Here is an 18,716-nt window from a genome sequence, read left to right as displayed (position 1 = left end):
TGTGTGTATTAGTATTAGGTAAGACAGATCTACACAAGTGTAGTGGGAACTGGTCAACTTTGTTCTCCCTGGTTAAAAGCTGGAAGGTGCGAGGTCCCTTCACTGAGGAAAGGAAGGAAGCACATATCAGTCTGCTTGGGGTGGCACAGTGTTTAATAGCCGCTGCCTTGCACCTCCAGCAGTCTGTGTTCGATCCTCACCCCAGGTGTTGATTGTGTGAAGTTTACCCATGTGCACATTCTCTGTGTGTCTGTGTGGGCTTTCACCAGGTGCTCCAGCTCCCCCCACCCCCCCACCACATCTCAATGGTGAGCAGAAGGGTTAACAGGCTGCTGTAAATGAGGCCTGGTGTAGATGGGCGACAGTGGAATCTGGAATTGTTGATGGTCATGTCAAAGCGAAAGGTTAAAGGGAAATGAGGGGAGGAATGGGACTGATTTCAGGGTCAGCATAGCCTTGATGGGCTAAGGAGTCTCTTTCTCTGTAATTAGAAAAATCTGAGCAGTAGACGGTGCAGCGGTAGAATTGCTGCCTTACAGCGCCATAGACCCGAGTCCAATTAGCTTTACAGAGTTTGTACGTTTTCCCCACCACAGCGTGGGTTTTGTCCGGTTTCCTCCCACATTCTAAAGACGTACAGGTTTGCAGGTCAATTGCCTTTGGTAAAGATTGTAAATTGTTCCCAGTGTGTAGGATAATGCTAGTGGACGGGGATTGTTGGACGGCACGGACTTGATGGGCTGAAGGGCCTGTTTCCGTGCTGTATCTCTCTAAAAAAAACTAGGTGCGTCCCAAAATTGCCCACTAAGGTGAAAGCACTTGGTTGTAATTCTTGCGCTCACGGCCCAGACCTCCATTCATGGAGACACAAGAGAGTGCAGATACTATAATCTTCAAGAAAAAAAAAATCGCTAAGAAATTCAGCCGGCCAGACGGCATCCATGGGGAGAAAAGAGCTGGGAAGATTTTGGGGCCCAGACCCTTCTTCAAACTGTTTTTATGGTTGTGTAATGACTTACAAAGTGGAGACCAGAAATTCAAGCAGCCATTATTGCTGGGTTAATCGCTGGATGTGGATACATTCTCCAGAAGATATTGCCTTCCCAGCCCATTTCCCCAGAGAATATGGGAGCAGAATCCCTTCAAGCCTGTACCCATGTTCAGCACAATTAATGCAGATCCATTGCTGAAGCCCTCAATCCTTCAAAAGGACACAAAGTGCTGGAGTAACTCAGCAGGTTACATGGTTAGGTGACGTTTCGGGTTGAGAACCTCCTTCAGAAAGCTGGAGGTGGGGGGATGGGGAGGAAAAAACTGGAGGTAGGTAAATGGTTGGAACAAAGGCCAGAGATAACAAAGGAAGGTTTAGTTTAGTTTAGTTTAGCTTAGTTTAAGAGAGAGATAAAGCATGGAAGCAGGTCCTTCGTCCCACTGAGTTCACGCCAATCAGTGATCACAAGCATTATCCTACACACTAGGGACAATTTACAAACTTTATGAAAGCCAATTAACCTACAAACCTGTGCGTCTTTGGAATGTGGGAGGAAACCGGAGCACCCGAGGAACATCCATGTGGTCACGGAGAACGTACAGACAGCGCCCATAGTTAGGATTGAGCCTGGGTCTCTGGCGCTGTAAGGCAGCAACTCTAATGCTGTGCCACCATGCCACCCTTTGTCCTTTGGTTCATCCTTCGGTTAATGAAGATCTCAGATTTACAAATGTTACATCGTATTCAACATCAGAGCATTCCAAATGTCGACTGCCCTCTGAGTTCACTCATGGAAATGGTGGCTCCAATTTTTAGACCATGCCTCCTTGCCGTAGATCCCCGAAGCACCTTATGGAGTTATCCCCCGGGGCAATAAATAAACTGTTGGAGGAACTCAGTGGTTCAAGCAGCATCCTTGCAGGGAAATGGACAGACGTTTCAGTTCAGGGCCCTTCTTTAGTCTGAAGCCTATTCTCGATCCTTTGATTAATGAAGATTTACTCATCTTGGTTTCAAAGTTTTTCATCTCAGCAAACATCAGCGAATTCTATTTTGGACTAGAAAACTGCCTGACCAGCTATGTTCCTCCAGCAGTTTGCTTTTCGCTCAAGATTCAAGAGTCAAGAGTGTTTTATTGTCAAATGTCCCAAAAGGGAAGATCAAATTCTTACTTGCAGCAGCACAACAGACATATAAACATAGTAGTCTGTAAACACCATTTTAACCAACAAAAAGATGTTCAGTACATTTAAAAAACAAACCATCAATAATAGTGCAAATAATAATAAAAAATATCCCCCCCAGTCAATGCAATTCAGAGCTTAGTGGGAGGTTTTAGTGTTTAATAGCCTGATGATTCTTTGGAAGAAGTTGCTCCAGAAACTGGGTGTTACAGTTTACTTGTTTCTATACCTTCTTCCCGATGACAGGAGTTAAATGAGAGTGTGATTTAATTAAAATTTTAATTTTAATTTAGAGATACCGTGTGGAAACAGGCCCGCCTTTGGCACACCGAGTCCACACAGAACATTTCACCCATACACCAGTTCTATCCTAGACGATTTACAGAAGCCAATTAACTAACAAACCTGCACGTCTTTGAAATGTGGGAGGGAACCAGACCACCCAGAGTAAACCCACACAGTCACAGGGAGAATGTACAAACTCCGTACAGACAGCACCCGTAGTCAGGATTGAACCAGGTCCCTGGCGCTCTGCCACTAATTCGCCCAGGGTTTTGAGGCAGCAACTAATTAAGGTATTCCAGCATCAGCAGTGTAGGAAGGAACTGCAGATGCTGGATTACACCAAAGATAGACACCAAATGCTGGAGTAACTCAGCGGTTCAGGCAACATCTCTAGCGAAAAGGAATAGGTGATGTCTCGGGTCGAGACCCTTCTTCAGACTGAAGATGGTCTCGACGCAGAAACATCACCCATTCCTTTTCTCCAGAGATACCGCTTGACCCGCTGAGTTACCCCAGCATTTGGTGTCTGACCCGCTGAGTTACTCCAGCATTTGGTGTCTATCTCCAGCATCTGCAGTCTCTTGTGTGTGTGTGTGTTTAAAATCTATATAGGTTGAAATCAGTCACAGCAATAAAAATAATAATGACTGGAATCTGCAAGTGCGATTTACATTAAAGAGATGAGCCAGTATTTATTTGGTTTGCTGTTATCCACAGGAACTCTGTGTTATTTCACTCCACTGTCATTTGCACCAAACATGAATAACAAATACACTCAAGAATCTTTCTTTTCTTTGATTTACAAGTATTTACATGTAACAGAATATATGTTCACTGACATTTGAGCCAAGTTTAATAAAGTTATTAAAAATAAACTTGCTTCCTTTAAAAAACAAATATTAGAAGCTGGGTTAAGTGACATCACAGAATATATTATATACCATTACTGGAGAAATGCACCAAGGGGAGGAATTATTGATGCGCATTTTGCCAGCACACAATTTAGTTTTTTTTTTAATGTTCTTTTAATAAAAGTAACGGCACCAACAACAAAAAAATTCATTTAGAAAAAAAACATGACCAACTTTAACAAATTATACATCCTTTTCTTCCAAAGCTATTTCATTTATGACAGTAAGTAAAATCAAAGAGCAGTCTGAGTGTAGACTATTAATGCATTCTAATATAAAATACAATGCAAGTTTTAAAAAAATCTACAGGTGAGACTGAATAATTGTTAAAGAAGCTTCCTATTCACCTGAATTGAGGCATGATAACTTAATGCTCTAGAGTCTGTACATTTGTCACTGATACCATATTTCTGCTTGGAAATTCCCAATCCTTTGTGTGTTTTCTTCCATAATACTGCCAGGATGCGTGAGGAGGTCTACATAGGGCATGAAATGCCTGCACGGACAGTGAGATACTCTTGAGCTGTGCATTGTCTGTGATCCTGTGCAATTTAGCCAAGGAACTATGATCAGCATTCAGCTTCTCTATGTGATGTTTCCGAACAGGAACTGTGTCTGCTCTCCGCTGCATTAGGAGATAGAGGGAAATATTTTGCGATATCACAGGCACTCCCCGACTTACGAAACCTGTGGTCCCTGTATCTGTGCTCCCCCCGTGGTCTCCACGTCGGAGCTCCCCCGTGGTCCCTGCATTGGTGCTCTCCCGTGGTCCCTGCATCGGAGCTACCCTGTGGTCTCCACGTTGGAGCTCCCCCATGGTCCCTGCATCAGAGCTATCCTGTAGTCTCCACGTTGGAGCTCCCATGTTGACTCTGCGTTGAGCTCCCTTGTGGTCTCCAACTGGTACTATACAGTATGAATAGTTTATTTATGTGTGCGCAGTAGCACTTCCATTTCCGACTTACCTAACATCTAGCTTATGAAAGGGTCTGCTGGATATAACCCGGTACGTAAGTTGGGGAGCGTCTGTACAGTATATCCATTCTATTTTGGAGGATTTCGGTTTATGGCTCCTTGTCTCCTATTTCTTTTAAGCCTCTGGATCGAAACGTTATCTTATTGTTGAGATATTGGCCATGATCCAACCACTTTTCCCCCCTTCCCGCACCCCACATCCCCCACCTTCTCCAGCACTGCTGGAGCATTCGAGGGTCTCCGGAACTTTGGAGGTTGAGGGGAGACTTGATAGAGCTATCTAAAATGATGAGAGGCATAGATAGAGTGGGCAGTCAGAGCCTTTTCCCCCATGGTGGAAATGTCTAATGCTAGAGGGTTTAGCTATAAGGTGGGAGGCGGCATGTTTAATGGAGATGTGCGGGGCAGGTTTTTTTTTTACACAGAGAGTAGTGGGGGCCTGGAACGCATTGCCAAGGGTGGAGATATGATAGTGGTGTTTAAGAAGCTTTTAGATAGGCACATGGAAGTGCAGGGAATAGAGGGATATGGTTCATGTGCAGGCAGATTAGATCAGTTTAACTTGGCATCACGCTCGGCACGAACAATGTGGGCCGAAGGGCCCTTTCCTGTGCTGGACTGTTCTATGTTCTGTGTAACTGATGAGATTGCTGCAGAGAAGTTTATATTCCCGGTAACTATGGAGTTCGGTCCCATGTGGTACAGAGATGCGGGAATGATGGGGACAGTGGATGCTGAGGTTTTGGTTGGATTTCCCATGAATTGATGGAAAAGTCCCATCTTATAGCTGTGAAGGGTCAGTCTAGATGTTTGGCTGTTTAGGTTAGGAACTGTAATGGCTGAACGTATTTTTGATTCCCCTTCTGGGAAAGGGAGCTGGTGAAGTATTTAAAGTTTAGGCTTTTGGAAGAGCAAACGGATGAATTATCCATGAAAATGGCCCAAGCTGAGACAAAGAGATGCTCAGGAGTCAAGAGTGCGTTCCTTACCAGTTGAGTATCTATCCATCCTCTCCATTTTATACAATGAACTCATTTGCCCCTTAGAGCTCTGGGCTCCTGCTTTTTTTTTTCCCAGCCAATGCAGGATGAAGCAATAATCACCATAAGAAGACACAAAGAGCTGGAGTAACTCAGTGGCTCAGGCAGCGTCCCGAGAGAACATGGATAGTTGATGTATCGGGCCGGGGCCCTTCTTCAGACTCGAAACGCCACGTTCTCCAGAGGCGCTGCCAGACCCCGCTGACTCGAGTTTCTCCAGCACCTTGTGTCTTCTTTGTCAATCAGCATCTGCAGCCCCTTGTTTCTACAATAACCAACAGACCTAGTTGATAGGGTACAACCAAAATACTTTACAATGCCTTAAAGTTATGGGACAATTCAGGAGAATACTGCTCCCATTGTGAGTACCTACATATCATACATAATGTCATGGGGCCTGTTGTAAGTACAAGGAAGTTGAATTATCATACTATATACAGCCTACAATAAATACTGTCTGTTGTAAGGGTAGTTATACTTTATATTAAAGAAATTCTAATCTCCCAGAGCTTCATGTTTGCTGGAGAATGGATGTGTGGTAATTTCTGCGGCTCCGGGGTTTTTTCTGTTCTCGGATGGGCTTGGGTTTGAGCTGCTTGTTGAGGTTTTCCTTCTGGATGTGGGTCGGCCGTTGCCAATAGTCCTCGCAGTACTGGTTGATGAGTCCCATCTCCGGTTGGCTCAGGAGCTGTAGCAAGTCCTTGTATCCGGGGTTCGGGCTCCTGGAGGTGGCGGGGCTGCCAACGTGCAGGTTGGCGACGCCCGGCGACAGCCCGCCCTGCGAGAGCACGGCGTTGACCGTGTTGTTGTTCAGTACCCGGAGGTGCACCCGCGCCAGCACGTGCTTGAAGTTGTTCTCCGTGGCCGTGCACTGATACGTTCCGCCGTCCGCCATCTGCAGGGCTCGGAGGAGAAGACCTTGGCCTGTCCTTACCAGCCGCTCATCTACCTTGATCTAGACGGTCGAGAGAGAGAGAGAGAAGGGGTGGCAGAGGAGAACAGTGTCAATGGCGGATTAATACAGCTTCCAAATCTACGTGGAAACAAAGAACTGCAGATGCTGGAGTAACTCAACCGGTCAGGCAGCATCTCTGGAGGACATTCTGAAGATTCCCGACCCGAAACGTCGCCTATTCCTTTTCTCCAGAGATACTGCCCAACCGGCTGAGTTACACCAGTGTCTATCTCTGCAGGACATTGGGTAATGTAAATCAGTCTGACAAAGGGTCCTAACCCAAAACTTTACCTATCCAATGTTCTCCAGAGTTGCTGCATGACCTGTTTTGTTACTCCAGCACTTTGTGTCTTTCTCTGCTAATATCTCTTTGGGAATTTCCCAAGCTCGTGAAAGCCAGTACACTAACACTGTCACACTAGAGACATTTACAATTTTACCAAAGCCAATTAACCTACAAATTTGTACGTCTTTGGAGTGTGGGAGGAAATCAGGGAGAACGTACAAACTCTGTGCAGACAGCACTCGTAGTCAGGATCGAACTCTGATCTCCGGCGCTGTTTGTCAGCAGTTCTATTGCCGCGCCACCGCCTGATCCGCTGAGTACTCAGCACTTTGTGTATTAGTTATTGCAGAAATGCACCCAGAGTTTACTTTCGTGTATCATCTCTCTTTGGTGTGCCACTGTGCCACCCATGAGGCCTGTTCCAATATCCCGGTTCTGGACAGATGCAGACACACTGATCTGTTCCATGGTCCCATCCATGGGATGATGCCTCTAGATCCTGCAACCAGTTCACCATCATGCCCAGGCAACAGCAGAAAGACAAGGCAGACAAAAATGCTGGAGAAACTCAGCGGGTGAGGCGGCATCTATGGAGCAAAAGAAATAGGCAACGTTTCGGGTCGAAACCCTTCTCCACACTCCAGACTTCTCCAGCCACTGCGAAATCTCCTCAAGGTATTCCTACTTTGAAGAAGTTCTTCTCCTCCCTCCGAATCCATAGATGCTGCCTCACCCGCTGAGTTTCTCCAGCATTTTTGCCTACCTTCGATTTTCCAGACTCTGCAGTTCCTTCTTAAACTTTAAGTAGAAGGACAAGTGTGCCCCAATCTTCCTGAATGCAGGAGGCCGATGTACAGGGATCACAGTAACAAGCCCTGACTTCTACCTTTCAGGCCACGTTTTTCACAGCAGCTGGTAACAGCCTGAACGCAAATCCCAGGTGTATAGCGGCATGTTGGTCCGCTGAGGTGAGTCTGTGCTGAAATGGGGAGCTTATTTTTTTATTGTGAGTCTAGGCAGGAATGCTGAGCTACTTATCGAATAATAATGTACGGACTTGCTAACGCGTGAAATATTATTCATTGGGAACCCTTGGGGTCAAGAGCTGTTGGTCCATAAATTAGCCACTCCAAACCTAGTTTCCATGCAGAAAGCACCACGCTGAGCTCTCGTTCCCTTTTACACAGCCTCGGTATAATTAGAGTGCTCTTTCGAAGGGCTCACTAATGTTATTATGCTCCTTCAGAAGAGTTAACTGCCATTCCTGTGCCTCTCGAAACCCATCATTGTGCCTTTTGAGATAGTCTGCCTTCTAATTATAGAATGTCTTTAGATAGGGCTTGCTGAAAGTGTCGTGTCTAAAGTGCTTTCTCAGCTTTAGTTAACCCTTCACATTGCTTACTTGCATGTTTCTGCATTTGTCTGCTGCGATCACCCTTGGATGGAGAAACTGCACGTTTTAAATCAATGGTTCAGCCGACCACTATCACATCTTACTAGCTTCCTGCGTAGATGTTACAGCGAGTGGCTGATATCCTGAACACTGTGTCAGGGGAGATGATGGAATCATAAACAATGTCTATATTTAAGGGGCAGTTAGACAGATACTGAAATTGGTAAGGCGTAGAAGGAGATGGTTCTGATGCAAGTCAACGGGATTAGTTAGCTGAGTAAGAAAAATCAGCATGAACATAGTGGGCCAAAGGGCCCATTTCTGCACGTACAACTTGATGAAAGCTATGCAAAAAGATAGTAGAAACAAGGAACTGCAGTTACTGGCCTACAAAAAAGAACACAATGTGCTGGAGTAATTCAACAGGTCAGGCAGCATACCTGGAGAGCATGGATAGGTTTTATGTCGGGACCCTTCTTAGAGTCACAGTGTGGAAACAGGACCTTTGATCCAATATGCCCACACTGACCAACATGCCCCATCTACTGGTTCCATCTGTCTGTGTTTGGCCCATAACCCTCTAAACCTTCCCCATCCATGTGCCTGTCTAAATGTTTCTGAACTGTTGTGATAGTACCTGCCTCAACTATCTCATCTGGTAGCTTGTTCCATATACCTACCACCCTTTAGGTAAAAACGTTACCCCTCAAGTTCCTTGTAAATCTTTTTGCCCTCACTTTAAACCAATGTCCTCTTGGCTCTCGATTCCCCAGCTATGAGGATCTGGACTCTTCAGTGGAGGTTTGCTGTGAATGTGTTAAGTCTTGCACAACGATCACCGCGAAAACCCTTCCCATTTAGCAAAGGTCCTTCCTGCTTGGGTTGTGCATGGCCCTGTTCCTGACCGGCTTTGGGTGAAAGACAATGATAAGCACCGCCCTTTCCATGTGAAAGGAAGTGCCGCAGCCCCAGTGCCGAGTGACTCATTTCCCACCAGCTGAGGATCAACGGCTGATGGGGACACGTGGACCGCTGGTCTTGGGAAATTCTCACATCAGTGCCGGAGACCTACGTCAGCTGGGGGGCTCCTCCCTGGTGGCATGAACAATGGTTTGAGATGGTGGTTCCTGTTCTATGGAGTGTGTCAGGTGGTACCTCCGGACAACATAGAAAGGTGACCATTCGGGTCGGGTTTCGATGGTGATAAGCATATGGGGTGAAGAATTCAAGATTCAAGATTCAAGAGAGTTTATTGTCATGTGTCCCAGATAGGACAATGAAATTCTTGCTTTCAATGCTTTGATAGGACAATTTAGAAAAACATTGATGCATACAATTTTACATAGACCATTCGGCCCAACTGATCAATGCAAAATTGTATGCATTTTATCAACGGTGCACACTTTAGTGATGTCTTCAACCCTCCCCCCCCCCCCCCCCCCCACCTACTCTGCAAATACAAGCTCAGATGCCCCTGAAGGAATATAAACCTTTTTATTGCCCATGAAATTAGTGAAAGGTCATAGCGTAGACCCTGGTGATTGAACGCTGGGAAAGGGTGGGTCAGATATTATCCACGCCATTTACCTCCTTCTTCCGGTCGCTGCCAAGTCGCTGTAGCACCCACTTTATGCTGGCCTGGGGTGATTTGGGCTGGCACTCCAGGAACGTGCTACTGCCTTCCACACCATACTGCTCCGTCTCCACCGTTTTCCTGTTAGCTGTCAACGTATCGATAGAGCGTTAGGACTCAGCGTGATACCACCTCACCATTAGAATGCACAAGGATACTCTACAATTGTACAAACACACACACACCATCTTGCATAAAAGGGACACAAAGTGCTGGAGTAACTCAGCGGGCCAGGCCGCATCTCAAATATCACTGTACCTTAATTGGTGCATGTGACAATAAATGTGAACTTGATCAGAGCTAAAACGCTCAGAGATTAGAGTGGGCAGGCAGAATCTTTTTTTCTCGGGATGGAAAAATCAAAAACTAGTGGGCCTGGATTTAAGATGAGAGGGGCCAAGTTTAAAGGAGTTGTGCGGGGCAATTTTATTTTACACAGAGGGTGGTGAGTTTCTGGAACGTGCTGCTAGGGTTGGGTATGAGGCAGATCTGTTAGTGGATAGGCTTGGGGGTTAAAACATGTACGTGAAAACCCCTTTTGGATAGACATATGGATATGCAGTGAATGGAAGAATATGCGTTATGGTCGGGTGGATAAATGATGGTCTTCGTATCATATTCAGCATGTGGGCTGAAGGGCCTGATCTTGTGCTGTGCTGGTCAATGTTTTATGTTCCAAAATGCAAAGTCACACATCTTAAAATATTTTAGTGTGCTCAAATCCCACTGTACTTTACATTTAAGAGATTTAAAGCTATTGTACAACTGGTAGTTGTTGTTTTTTGATATCTCATTGTGTTCGTACCTCTAACACACCCTTGCCTCTCACTATAATGCCCATCACACAGAACTAAGGTGATGTCCACCTTCTGGGGACTAGGAAAAGTCTCAGCACTCACCGTTGGAGTTGTAGCCTCGGCATTGCCGGATCGGGTTGCCATGCCGCACGTCTTGCCTCCGGCTTCGCCTGTCAAAACCAAAGGAGAACGGGTTCCGGTGAGAGCTGTCAACATGCATTTTGCAGTGCTTAGTTTATTATTGTTTCCAGTGGAAATAATCATCTTTGTTCATTGTGTACTAAGATTCAACATCAAAGCATCCCAGATTGGTCGACCATCCTCCACCAAATAAATCAGTGTGCCTGATTTACCTTTCCTCACATTTTATATTTCATTCATTCATTAACTACAAACCCGAACGTCTTTGGGATGTGGGAGGAAATCTCAGCACCTGGAGGAAACCCATGCGGTCAGAGGGAGAACGTGCAAACTCCGCACAGATAGCACCCGAGGTCAGGTTTACAAACTGCACAGCTTGCCAACCAGCATGGCTGCAGACCCGCACAATACCAGAGTTACACATGGGGCTGTTTGTTTGAATATTGCTATTTTCTTGAAATGCATTTATGTTGTTGTTCTATTGATGGGCCATCATTGATCATATAATGCAGAAATCAGCCATTTGGCCCGACATGGCTGTTCTGGCTCCTCAATTCATTCTAGCTCGTGTACTCTTACATCAAAAGTCTCTCCTCGTTATGCATTCATCCAAGGTATTTTGAAGGTTACCATAAAATCTCACTCCAATTTTCAAGGTGGCACAATATAGTTCTCAAAAATCTTCAGCATAAAATAATCAACTTCATCTCCCAATGTATCTTTTTCTGATCTTCTTAAATTGTCATCTGTTTACACTCCCATCTCCAGCAGTGGAAAGTGGCTCCTTTTACATAATCCATCAAAAGCCCTTCATCAATGTGCTTCAGTTAGACTGACAAGTGCAATTACACATTGCATCTCACAGCTGGCTGTGACATATCCTATTGGGAAAGAATCTTAATAAGTAACTTTGTAGTTGAATACAAAGCCTGGCAATGACGTTTGTCCCTGTAGTGTCAAACAAATTTAAATCCAATTTACTTTCCCATCGAGTGCGATAAATAGTAATTGATTTATTAGTCGGGCTGATCCTATAGAGGTGTATAAGATCATGAGGAGAAAATATAAGGTAAAAACACAGAGTAAGGGAATCAAGAACCCGTTATGTACTGTGTACTATTTTTCTCCCATGATGTACTATGTTTATATATTCTGTTGTGCTGCAGCAAGTAAGAATTTCATTGTCCTATCTGGGACATATGACAATAAAACACTCTTGACACTTGACTCTTGACTTGAGGGGACATAGATTTAAGGTGAGAGGGGAAAGATTCAATTGGAACCTGAGGGGTAACTTTTTCATGCTGGTATATACTGTAGAACAAGCTGATAGAAGAGATAGTTGTCACGGGCGATGGAGGAGACCAAGTCTGGGTATTTTTAAAGCTGAGATTGACAGGTTCTTGATTAGTAAGGGCATCAAATGTTAATAAAGGAGAATATGGTGGAGAGCAAAAAATAGATCAGCCATAATCCAATAGCGGAGCAGACTCGATGGGCTGAATGGCCTAATTCTGCTACCACGTTTTATGGTCTTAGTATTTTAGTTGAGGTAGGTAAAATAACAACATTTAATAGTTAATATGGACAGGTAGTTTAGTTTAGAGATACAGCGCGGAAACAGGCACTTTGGCCCACCGAGTCCACACCTACCAGCGATCCCCACACATTAACACTATCCAACACGCACCAGGCACAATTTACACTTAGACCAAGTCAATTAACCTACAAACCTGTACTTCTTTGCAGTCTGGGAGGAAACCGAAGATCACGGAGAAAACCCACGCTGTCATGGGGAGACCATACAAACTCCGTACAGACAGCACCCGTAGTCGGGATCGAACCCAAGTCTCAGGCGCTGCAAGCGCTGTAAGACAGCAACTCTACCACTGCGCCACCATGCCGCCCGTACATGGTAGATGCATAGGAAAGCTTAAAGGAATATGGGCTAAATGCGGGCAGGTAGGACTAGGGGCATCGTGGTCGGCAAGGGAAAGTTGGGCCAAAGCGCCTGTTTCTGTGCTGTATGCCGAGTCGCTGTAACGTGGACTTGGGTTATTTTGGCTTATCCATGATGTATTAGTACGTAATAAGAAAGTGTGAGACAAAAGAGAACGGTGGGACCGTTGGACATGGGGCGGCACAGTGGTAATGTTGCTGCCTCAGCGCCAGAGACCCGGGTTTGATCCTGACTTCGGGTGTTGTCTGTGTGGACATTGCATTTTCCTCCTGTGACCGCGTGGTTTTCCTCCCACAGTCCACAGATGTATAGGTTTGTAGGATCATTGGTTTTTATAAAAATTATAAATTGTCCCTATGTAGGATAGTGTTGGTGTACGGGGTGATCGCTGGTTGGTGCAGACTCAGTAGGCACGAAGGATCTGTTTCCACGCTGTATCTCTCAAGTCTAAAAGAGAACAAACTTACTTATTGCAGCTTTTGGGAGTCAAGATGTATTTTGCCCCATCTCTGCATTTGTCAGAATTTAATACTCTCCTGTGGGAAAACTGCACAAAAACTGTGACCCTCAGCATTGAGTTTCAAGATGCAACCTCTCATGAAAAGTGACACAGACCAACTACTTCACATCAACGTTCCTGGAGTGCGCGTGACACAAAATGCCTGCTTTTTAAGAGCCAAGGAATTCCCAAACCAAATTTATGTCAGACATTTCAATTTGACAGATGCTATTGGAAAACTTGCTATGGACTTGACTGTCAAACTGAGGCAACATTTGGGGATGGGGACAGGATAAGATGGATCACATAATTATTTTCTAAAAAAAAAAGAAACCACTTAAAACACAAGATCACGGAAAGGGATTAAATGTGTTTAAGTAACTTTGATTAATTAACATTTTTTACAAATTACATGAAACATTCCTCTTTTTTGACGGCCATTCCTCACCAATAGTGACACTGAACTTGCGCCTGCCACAGGTTCAGTTGGGAGATTTTCTAGCTTACCTTGGCAGAAGTTGCAAGAAGTTGGGGGCAGCACAATGGTACAGTTCATGGAGCTGCTGCCTGACAACGCCAGAGGCACGGGTTCGATCCCGACCTCGGGCGCCGTTTGAGTGGAATTTGCATATTCTCTCTCTCTGACCGCATGGGTTTCCTCCTGCACCCCAAACACGTGCGGGCTCGCAGGCTAATTGGTCTCTTGAAATTACCCCTAGTGTGTAGAGAGGGGATGTGAAAGTGGGATAACAGAACTAATGTGATCACCCCTGGCACCAAAATGGGGCCTCTAGCATGTGGACTCAGTGGGCTGTTCTGTACATTCTACAAACCGGGTGATTGTGCTCATGTATGGTGATAGTCTTCCTGATCTGTATGCAAAAAATGTATTTCACTGGTACACGTGGTTCTTGAATAGTACGGTTGTCAGGGGTTATAGGGAGAAGGCAGCAGAATGGGGTTTAGAGGGGAAAATAGATCAGCCAAGATTGAATGACAGAGTGGACTTGATGGGCCGAATGGCCTAATTCTGCTCCTGCAACGTATGAACTTATGAACGAGATAATAAAGAAACCATTGACAATTTTGTGCAAAAGATATAACATTGAAGTCCAATAAAGTCCGATCAAAGATAGTTCAAAGGTCCCCAGTGAGCACAACTGGTGACAAAGTCCATTGTCAGTTACCTCTTGGACGATGCCAAATATCTGGAACAAGCATTGCCGTCCCAAGCACAGTATGGGTCTCTAGCAAGGCAGCAGTCAGCACAGGCCTCTCCGTAAACATCGCAGCGGTGAAGGGTAACCTGCGTAATGCCCAAGGCAGAGCCGACATACAACTGTTGCTGCAGAAGAATGAAAAACAAACAAAGGCTAAGACTAAATCTGGAGCTGACCATTTCTGAACAAGATTAGTCATGGCGTCATACAATGTGGAAACAGGCCCTTTGACCCATCTTGGCCACATCTACCGACATGTCCCATCTACACTAGTCCCACCAACCTGTTTGTTAGAGTGAATAAGAGAGTCAGTTCATAAATCTCTTTTCCATGGTACATTAAATTATTCTCTTTAGACCATAAAGAACCCAGGCATAAATGTAACACATGGAAAACTAATCAGATGTGTAAAATATGCTGCTTTTTCGTGCCGATGTTTGGCACCAAATTGATTGTACATGATGTTTAGACTGGGAGCTGTGGCTCCGAGTCAGAAGATTGTGGGTTCAAGACCACTCTGGAGACCTAAGGGCCTGTCCCACTTGGGCGTCATTTGCGTGTCACGCAGATGGAGCGCGAAGATTTTGTACATCCCAAAATCACGCGCGTCACTGCCTACGTCACCACGCACCATGTGCGAGTAATGCGCTACCCCATCCGCACCAGTCCCACCTCTGTGCACCTGGTCCGTGGCCCTCAAAACCTGTCCTATCCATCTACCTGTCCAATTGGTTCTTAATCGTTAACTTAAATTGTCAAACTCTACACTGGTGGCCACGTGCATTCCAGGGATTAGATAAGATAGTGGATCCTTAGTCAGCCTGAGAATTCTTTAGCTTGGCACATCAGAAACACAGTCGCTCCGACAGAGCAGCTAGTCATATCTCAATATTACATACGAAACTAGGACTTTATTTTTTTTTACTTTACAGATTCAGCACGGCAACAGGCCCTTCAGCCCACTGAGTCTGCACCGACCAGCGATCACCCCGTACATTAACTTATACACACTGGGGACAATTTTACAACCTACCCAAGCTAATTAACCTACAAACCTGTACATCTTTAGAGTGTGGGAGGAAACTGGGGCACCCGGAAAAAAAACAGGGAGAACGTACAAACACTGTACAGACAGCACCCATAGTCAGGATCGAACCCAATTCTCTGGCAGTGTGACATAGCTGCACCATTGTATCGCCCTACAGTAAGCCTGTAGTAACTTGGCATCCTGTTCGGTACGAACACTGTGGGCCGAAGGGCCTGTTCCAGTGCTGTGATTAAAGCCACTCAGATCCATCAGTTTCTAGCTGTTTAATAAAAACTGCTGCTTCAGTACTTTTTCCGCTTATCCCGTTATCTCTTGAATAAGATTTCAAATCGTCCAAGCTTTATTAAAGGAAGCTTTAAGCTTTTTCACCATTATTGAAAACGTGGAACTAATTATTTTAATTTGATTTTCTTCCATTAAACATAAACTGTACCACAAACTGAAGATTTAGGGATCAAACAAGTAACAGAGGGATCCTCACCCTTTTGGAAGAGATCTTCATTGTCCTCAATTGTGTCGGCGTCTGTAAAATTCAATGCAGTTGATCATTAATGCATGGTAGATGCACGTCAAGTAAATTAAATTGTAACATCAATTGCAAGTTTTAACTCTTCCTGTGGCTGATGCAGTTTGGAAGAGACGCAACCTTGGTTATTGTGTTTTTGGCTCTTTGCTCTCTCTTTCTGCCACGAATTGTCATAAGTGAGAATTGTTGTATGATGATTCAATTCAATGATTCAACGATTCAAGTCAATGATTCAACGACACTTTATTGTCCAATGTACCCAGGTACAGTGAAATGCTTTGTTTTGCATACAACCCGGTAAAACCATACAAGTGAACAAGAGTCGCCACGTTTTCGGTGCCGACACAGTTACAAAAAGTTAATTGAACAGTTTTATCTTTTACTCGCAAGGGCAAACCAGGGACAAGGTATAGTTGGTGATCTTGTTCTCAAATCCCATCTCAATCATCTCTTGCAATCTGACCATTGTAGAGACCTATGCTCCTCTAATTCTGATCTCTTCACCATTATTGAATGTTATTGCTGATGACTTTACTGATCTATCACTGATGATTATATTTCATCTACAAAGGCACAAAACTCTGAAATTACACTGCCCTTCAAACCTCTCCAATTCTCCTTCTTCATTTAACATGTAAGATCTTTAATCTTGCTTTTGCCCGAACCATCTATGTTGCTCACTTTCTGTCATATCATAAATAAAATGTAAAGGTACCTTTGAGAACAGAGTGTATCACATAGATTGATCGCAATACATTGCTGTAATAGACACCTACTGCCCAGTTGAAAGCTACTGCCTTCAATAAAGGATGTTCAGCCCTACTTCCAGAAACACAAAGACAACCATAGACACTGCAACAGTGAATCTTGTGAAATACCTTGCAATATTTTGCTTCTTTAAAAATATTAGTGACATTTGATTTGTTTTATAGAGTCGCACAGTGTGGAAACAGGCCCTTCAGTCTAACTTGTCGACCACATGTCCCATCTACATGTCCAACTTGCCTGCGCTTCGCCCATACCCCTCTAAATCTGTCTAATTGCTAATTGCTTAAATGTTGCAATAGTCCCTGCCGCAACTCCCTCCTCCAACAGCTCGTTCCATACACTATTTGTTTGATATTGCTGGCATTATCAACACTCTGAACATGAATACTATAGTGGCAAATGGCTTGGAGTGAGATGAGGACAGAGAATGTATGAGTACTTCGTAACCAGAAATATTTGTCATTTAAAAAAACTATATTAGCACTCGTGACTTGAGAGTGGTCCCTATTAGGAAATTAATAGTTTTAAAACAAATCTTTAAAATTGGGGCGATTTGGTATTGTAAACTGACTGCTGCTATTGGAGAGGTGTGGTGTTGACCTATCTGGTTTACACATTTTCATCAAATTCTTGCCAAGTTCTACCACTCACCTACACACTAGAGCAAATTACTGTGGCATTTAAACTGCCGACCTGCCTGCTTTTGGGATATGTGAGGAAACCCATGTGGGAGAACATGCAAACTCCACACAGACAGCACCGGAGGTTGCGATTGAACCTGCGTCCCCACTGCCTGCACATCTGTGTCACCATTAAAAAATACTTCGGCCTCTTGTAAAATGCAGCAGCTTTACTGTTGTGTAGTTCTGAAAAAATTGACAATGACCTTGAAAACCTCGACCTCTTCAAGCATCAGTTCTTCAGTTTCCATGTCATCCTTGGGCAACACGATGACTTTCTGCACTGTCCCCCGATCTGCATGGGAAAAAGCAGGAAGAACAGTGAATGGACTGCAATGGAGGGTTTCACCTTCATCCTGTGAATGAGTTGAGAGCATCATTCAGGTTGCAGTCAGACTACAGAATCCAGCGGCCATCACAGAGACACCGTGAACTAGAAATCACAGGAGATTGCAAAATGCTGACAATTGCTTATGCAGTGGAAAGTAGTTTTGATTTGATAAATCAGGTGGATCACATACAGTTTAGTTGCTGCTGTCATTATGCAGAGCAAATATGGGACTCCCAACTCAGTAACATTATGGGAGCACCACTCCCCACTCCCCACATAGATAGGGTTGGTTTATGAAGGAGGCCTCCCACCATCTCCTCCAGGGGAATGAAATGTAAGTTGGGGTCTTGCCCCAAGAATGAATGAAAGGAAATAGCAGTTTGTGCCTGAGTTCTGTGATTTACCTGTGTTGAAATCAGTCCACAGTCATTTGGAGGTAAACGTGGATTATATTTGTGATTGTCATTCAGTGTGATCTCCACTCGTTAAACTGATCTGATCTGTTAGCACATGATTCACATCTCTCTTTTGCCAGCACTTCTGCAGTATGTGCCTCTTAAATGCCACAATCATATTTGCCTCCACCACCACCCCCCAGGCAATGCGTTCCAGCCCACCATTACTCGCTGTCTAATAAAAACTCCCCCTCTCACCTTATACTTATGTCCTCTAAGTGTTGGACATTTCCACCCAGCTTCCTGCCCTACCCACATCCCTCCCGCTGTATTTGGGTAGGAAAGGGTTAATTGTTCTCGCTGGATCCATTACCTGTGCCGAGGAAAAGCACCTCATATCGTCCATCTGCTGCATCCACCTGGTCCACGGCAATGGTGGTGAATTCATAGTCCACGTTGGTCCTGACCACCAGAGGTCGCTTGTGCACTGGATAGATGACATTGTACATGGTGGGATGGTTCCTCATGAAGTTAATCACTTCGTCCGGATAATCTTTTGTAGATTTCATTAAAGGTGTAAAGGTGCCGCCGGGACACTGCAAAACATATCAAGAAGAAAATCCCCTCAATTAAAAAGTTCACGTTTGGACATGTACATGGGGGGTAGGAAAGGTATCGAGGGATTTGGGCTAGACACG

At 44.6% G+C, this 18,716-nt stretch overlaps 1 protein-coding gene across 2 annotated transcripts in view; it reads right to left on the bottom strand.

Annotated features, from left to right (window-relative positions):
• Positions 1-3,466: 3,466 nt before the first annotated feature.
• Positions 3,467-18,716, bottom strand: part of sema3fb (sema domain, immunoglobulin domain (Ig), short basic domain, secreted, (semaphorin) 3Fb) — a 209,152-nt gene continuing 193,902 nt past the window's right edge. For both annotated transcript variants that reach the window (XM_055648059.1, XM_055648060.1), the window contains exons 12-18: positions 18,392-18,614; positions 17,499-17,587; positions 15,800-15,841; positions 14,238-14,395; positions 10,553-10,620; positions 9,608-9,741; positions 3,467-6,341 (exon numbers count right to left, since the gene is read on the bottom strand). In XM_055648059.1, coding sequence (XP_055504034.1) covers positions 5,898-6,341; positions 9,608-9,741; positions 10,553-10,620; positions 14,238-14,395; positions 15,800-15,841; positions 17,499-17,587; positions 18,392-18,614 — 1,158 coding nt within the window. In that variant the 3' untranslated portion in view covers positions 3,467-5,897. The remainder of the gene's footprint in view (positions 6,342-9,607; positions 9,742-10,552; positions 10,621-14,237; positions 14,396-15,799; positions 15,842-17,498; positions 17,588-18,391; positions 18,615-18,716) is intronic.

The sequence above is a fragment of the Leucoraja erinacea genome, chromosome 16, assembly GCF_028641065.1.
Source record: "Leucoraja erinacea ecotype New England chromosome 16, Leri_hhj_1, whole genome shotgun sequence".
Taxonomy (NCBI): domain Eukaryota; kingdom Metazoa; phylum Chordata; class Chondrichthyes; order Rajiformes; family Rajidae; genus Leucoraja; species Leucoraja erinaceus.
The sequence above is the reverse complement of the archived record's forward strand: the minus strand, read 5'-3'. Positions and strand labels throughout refer to the sequence as shown.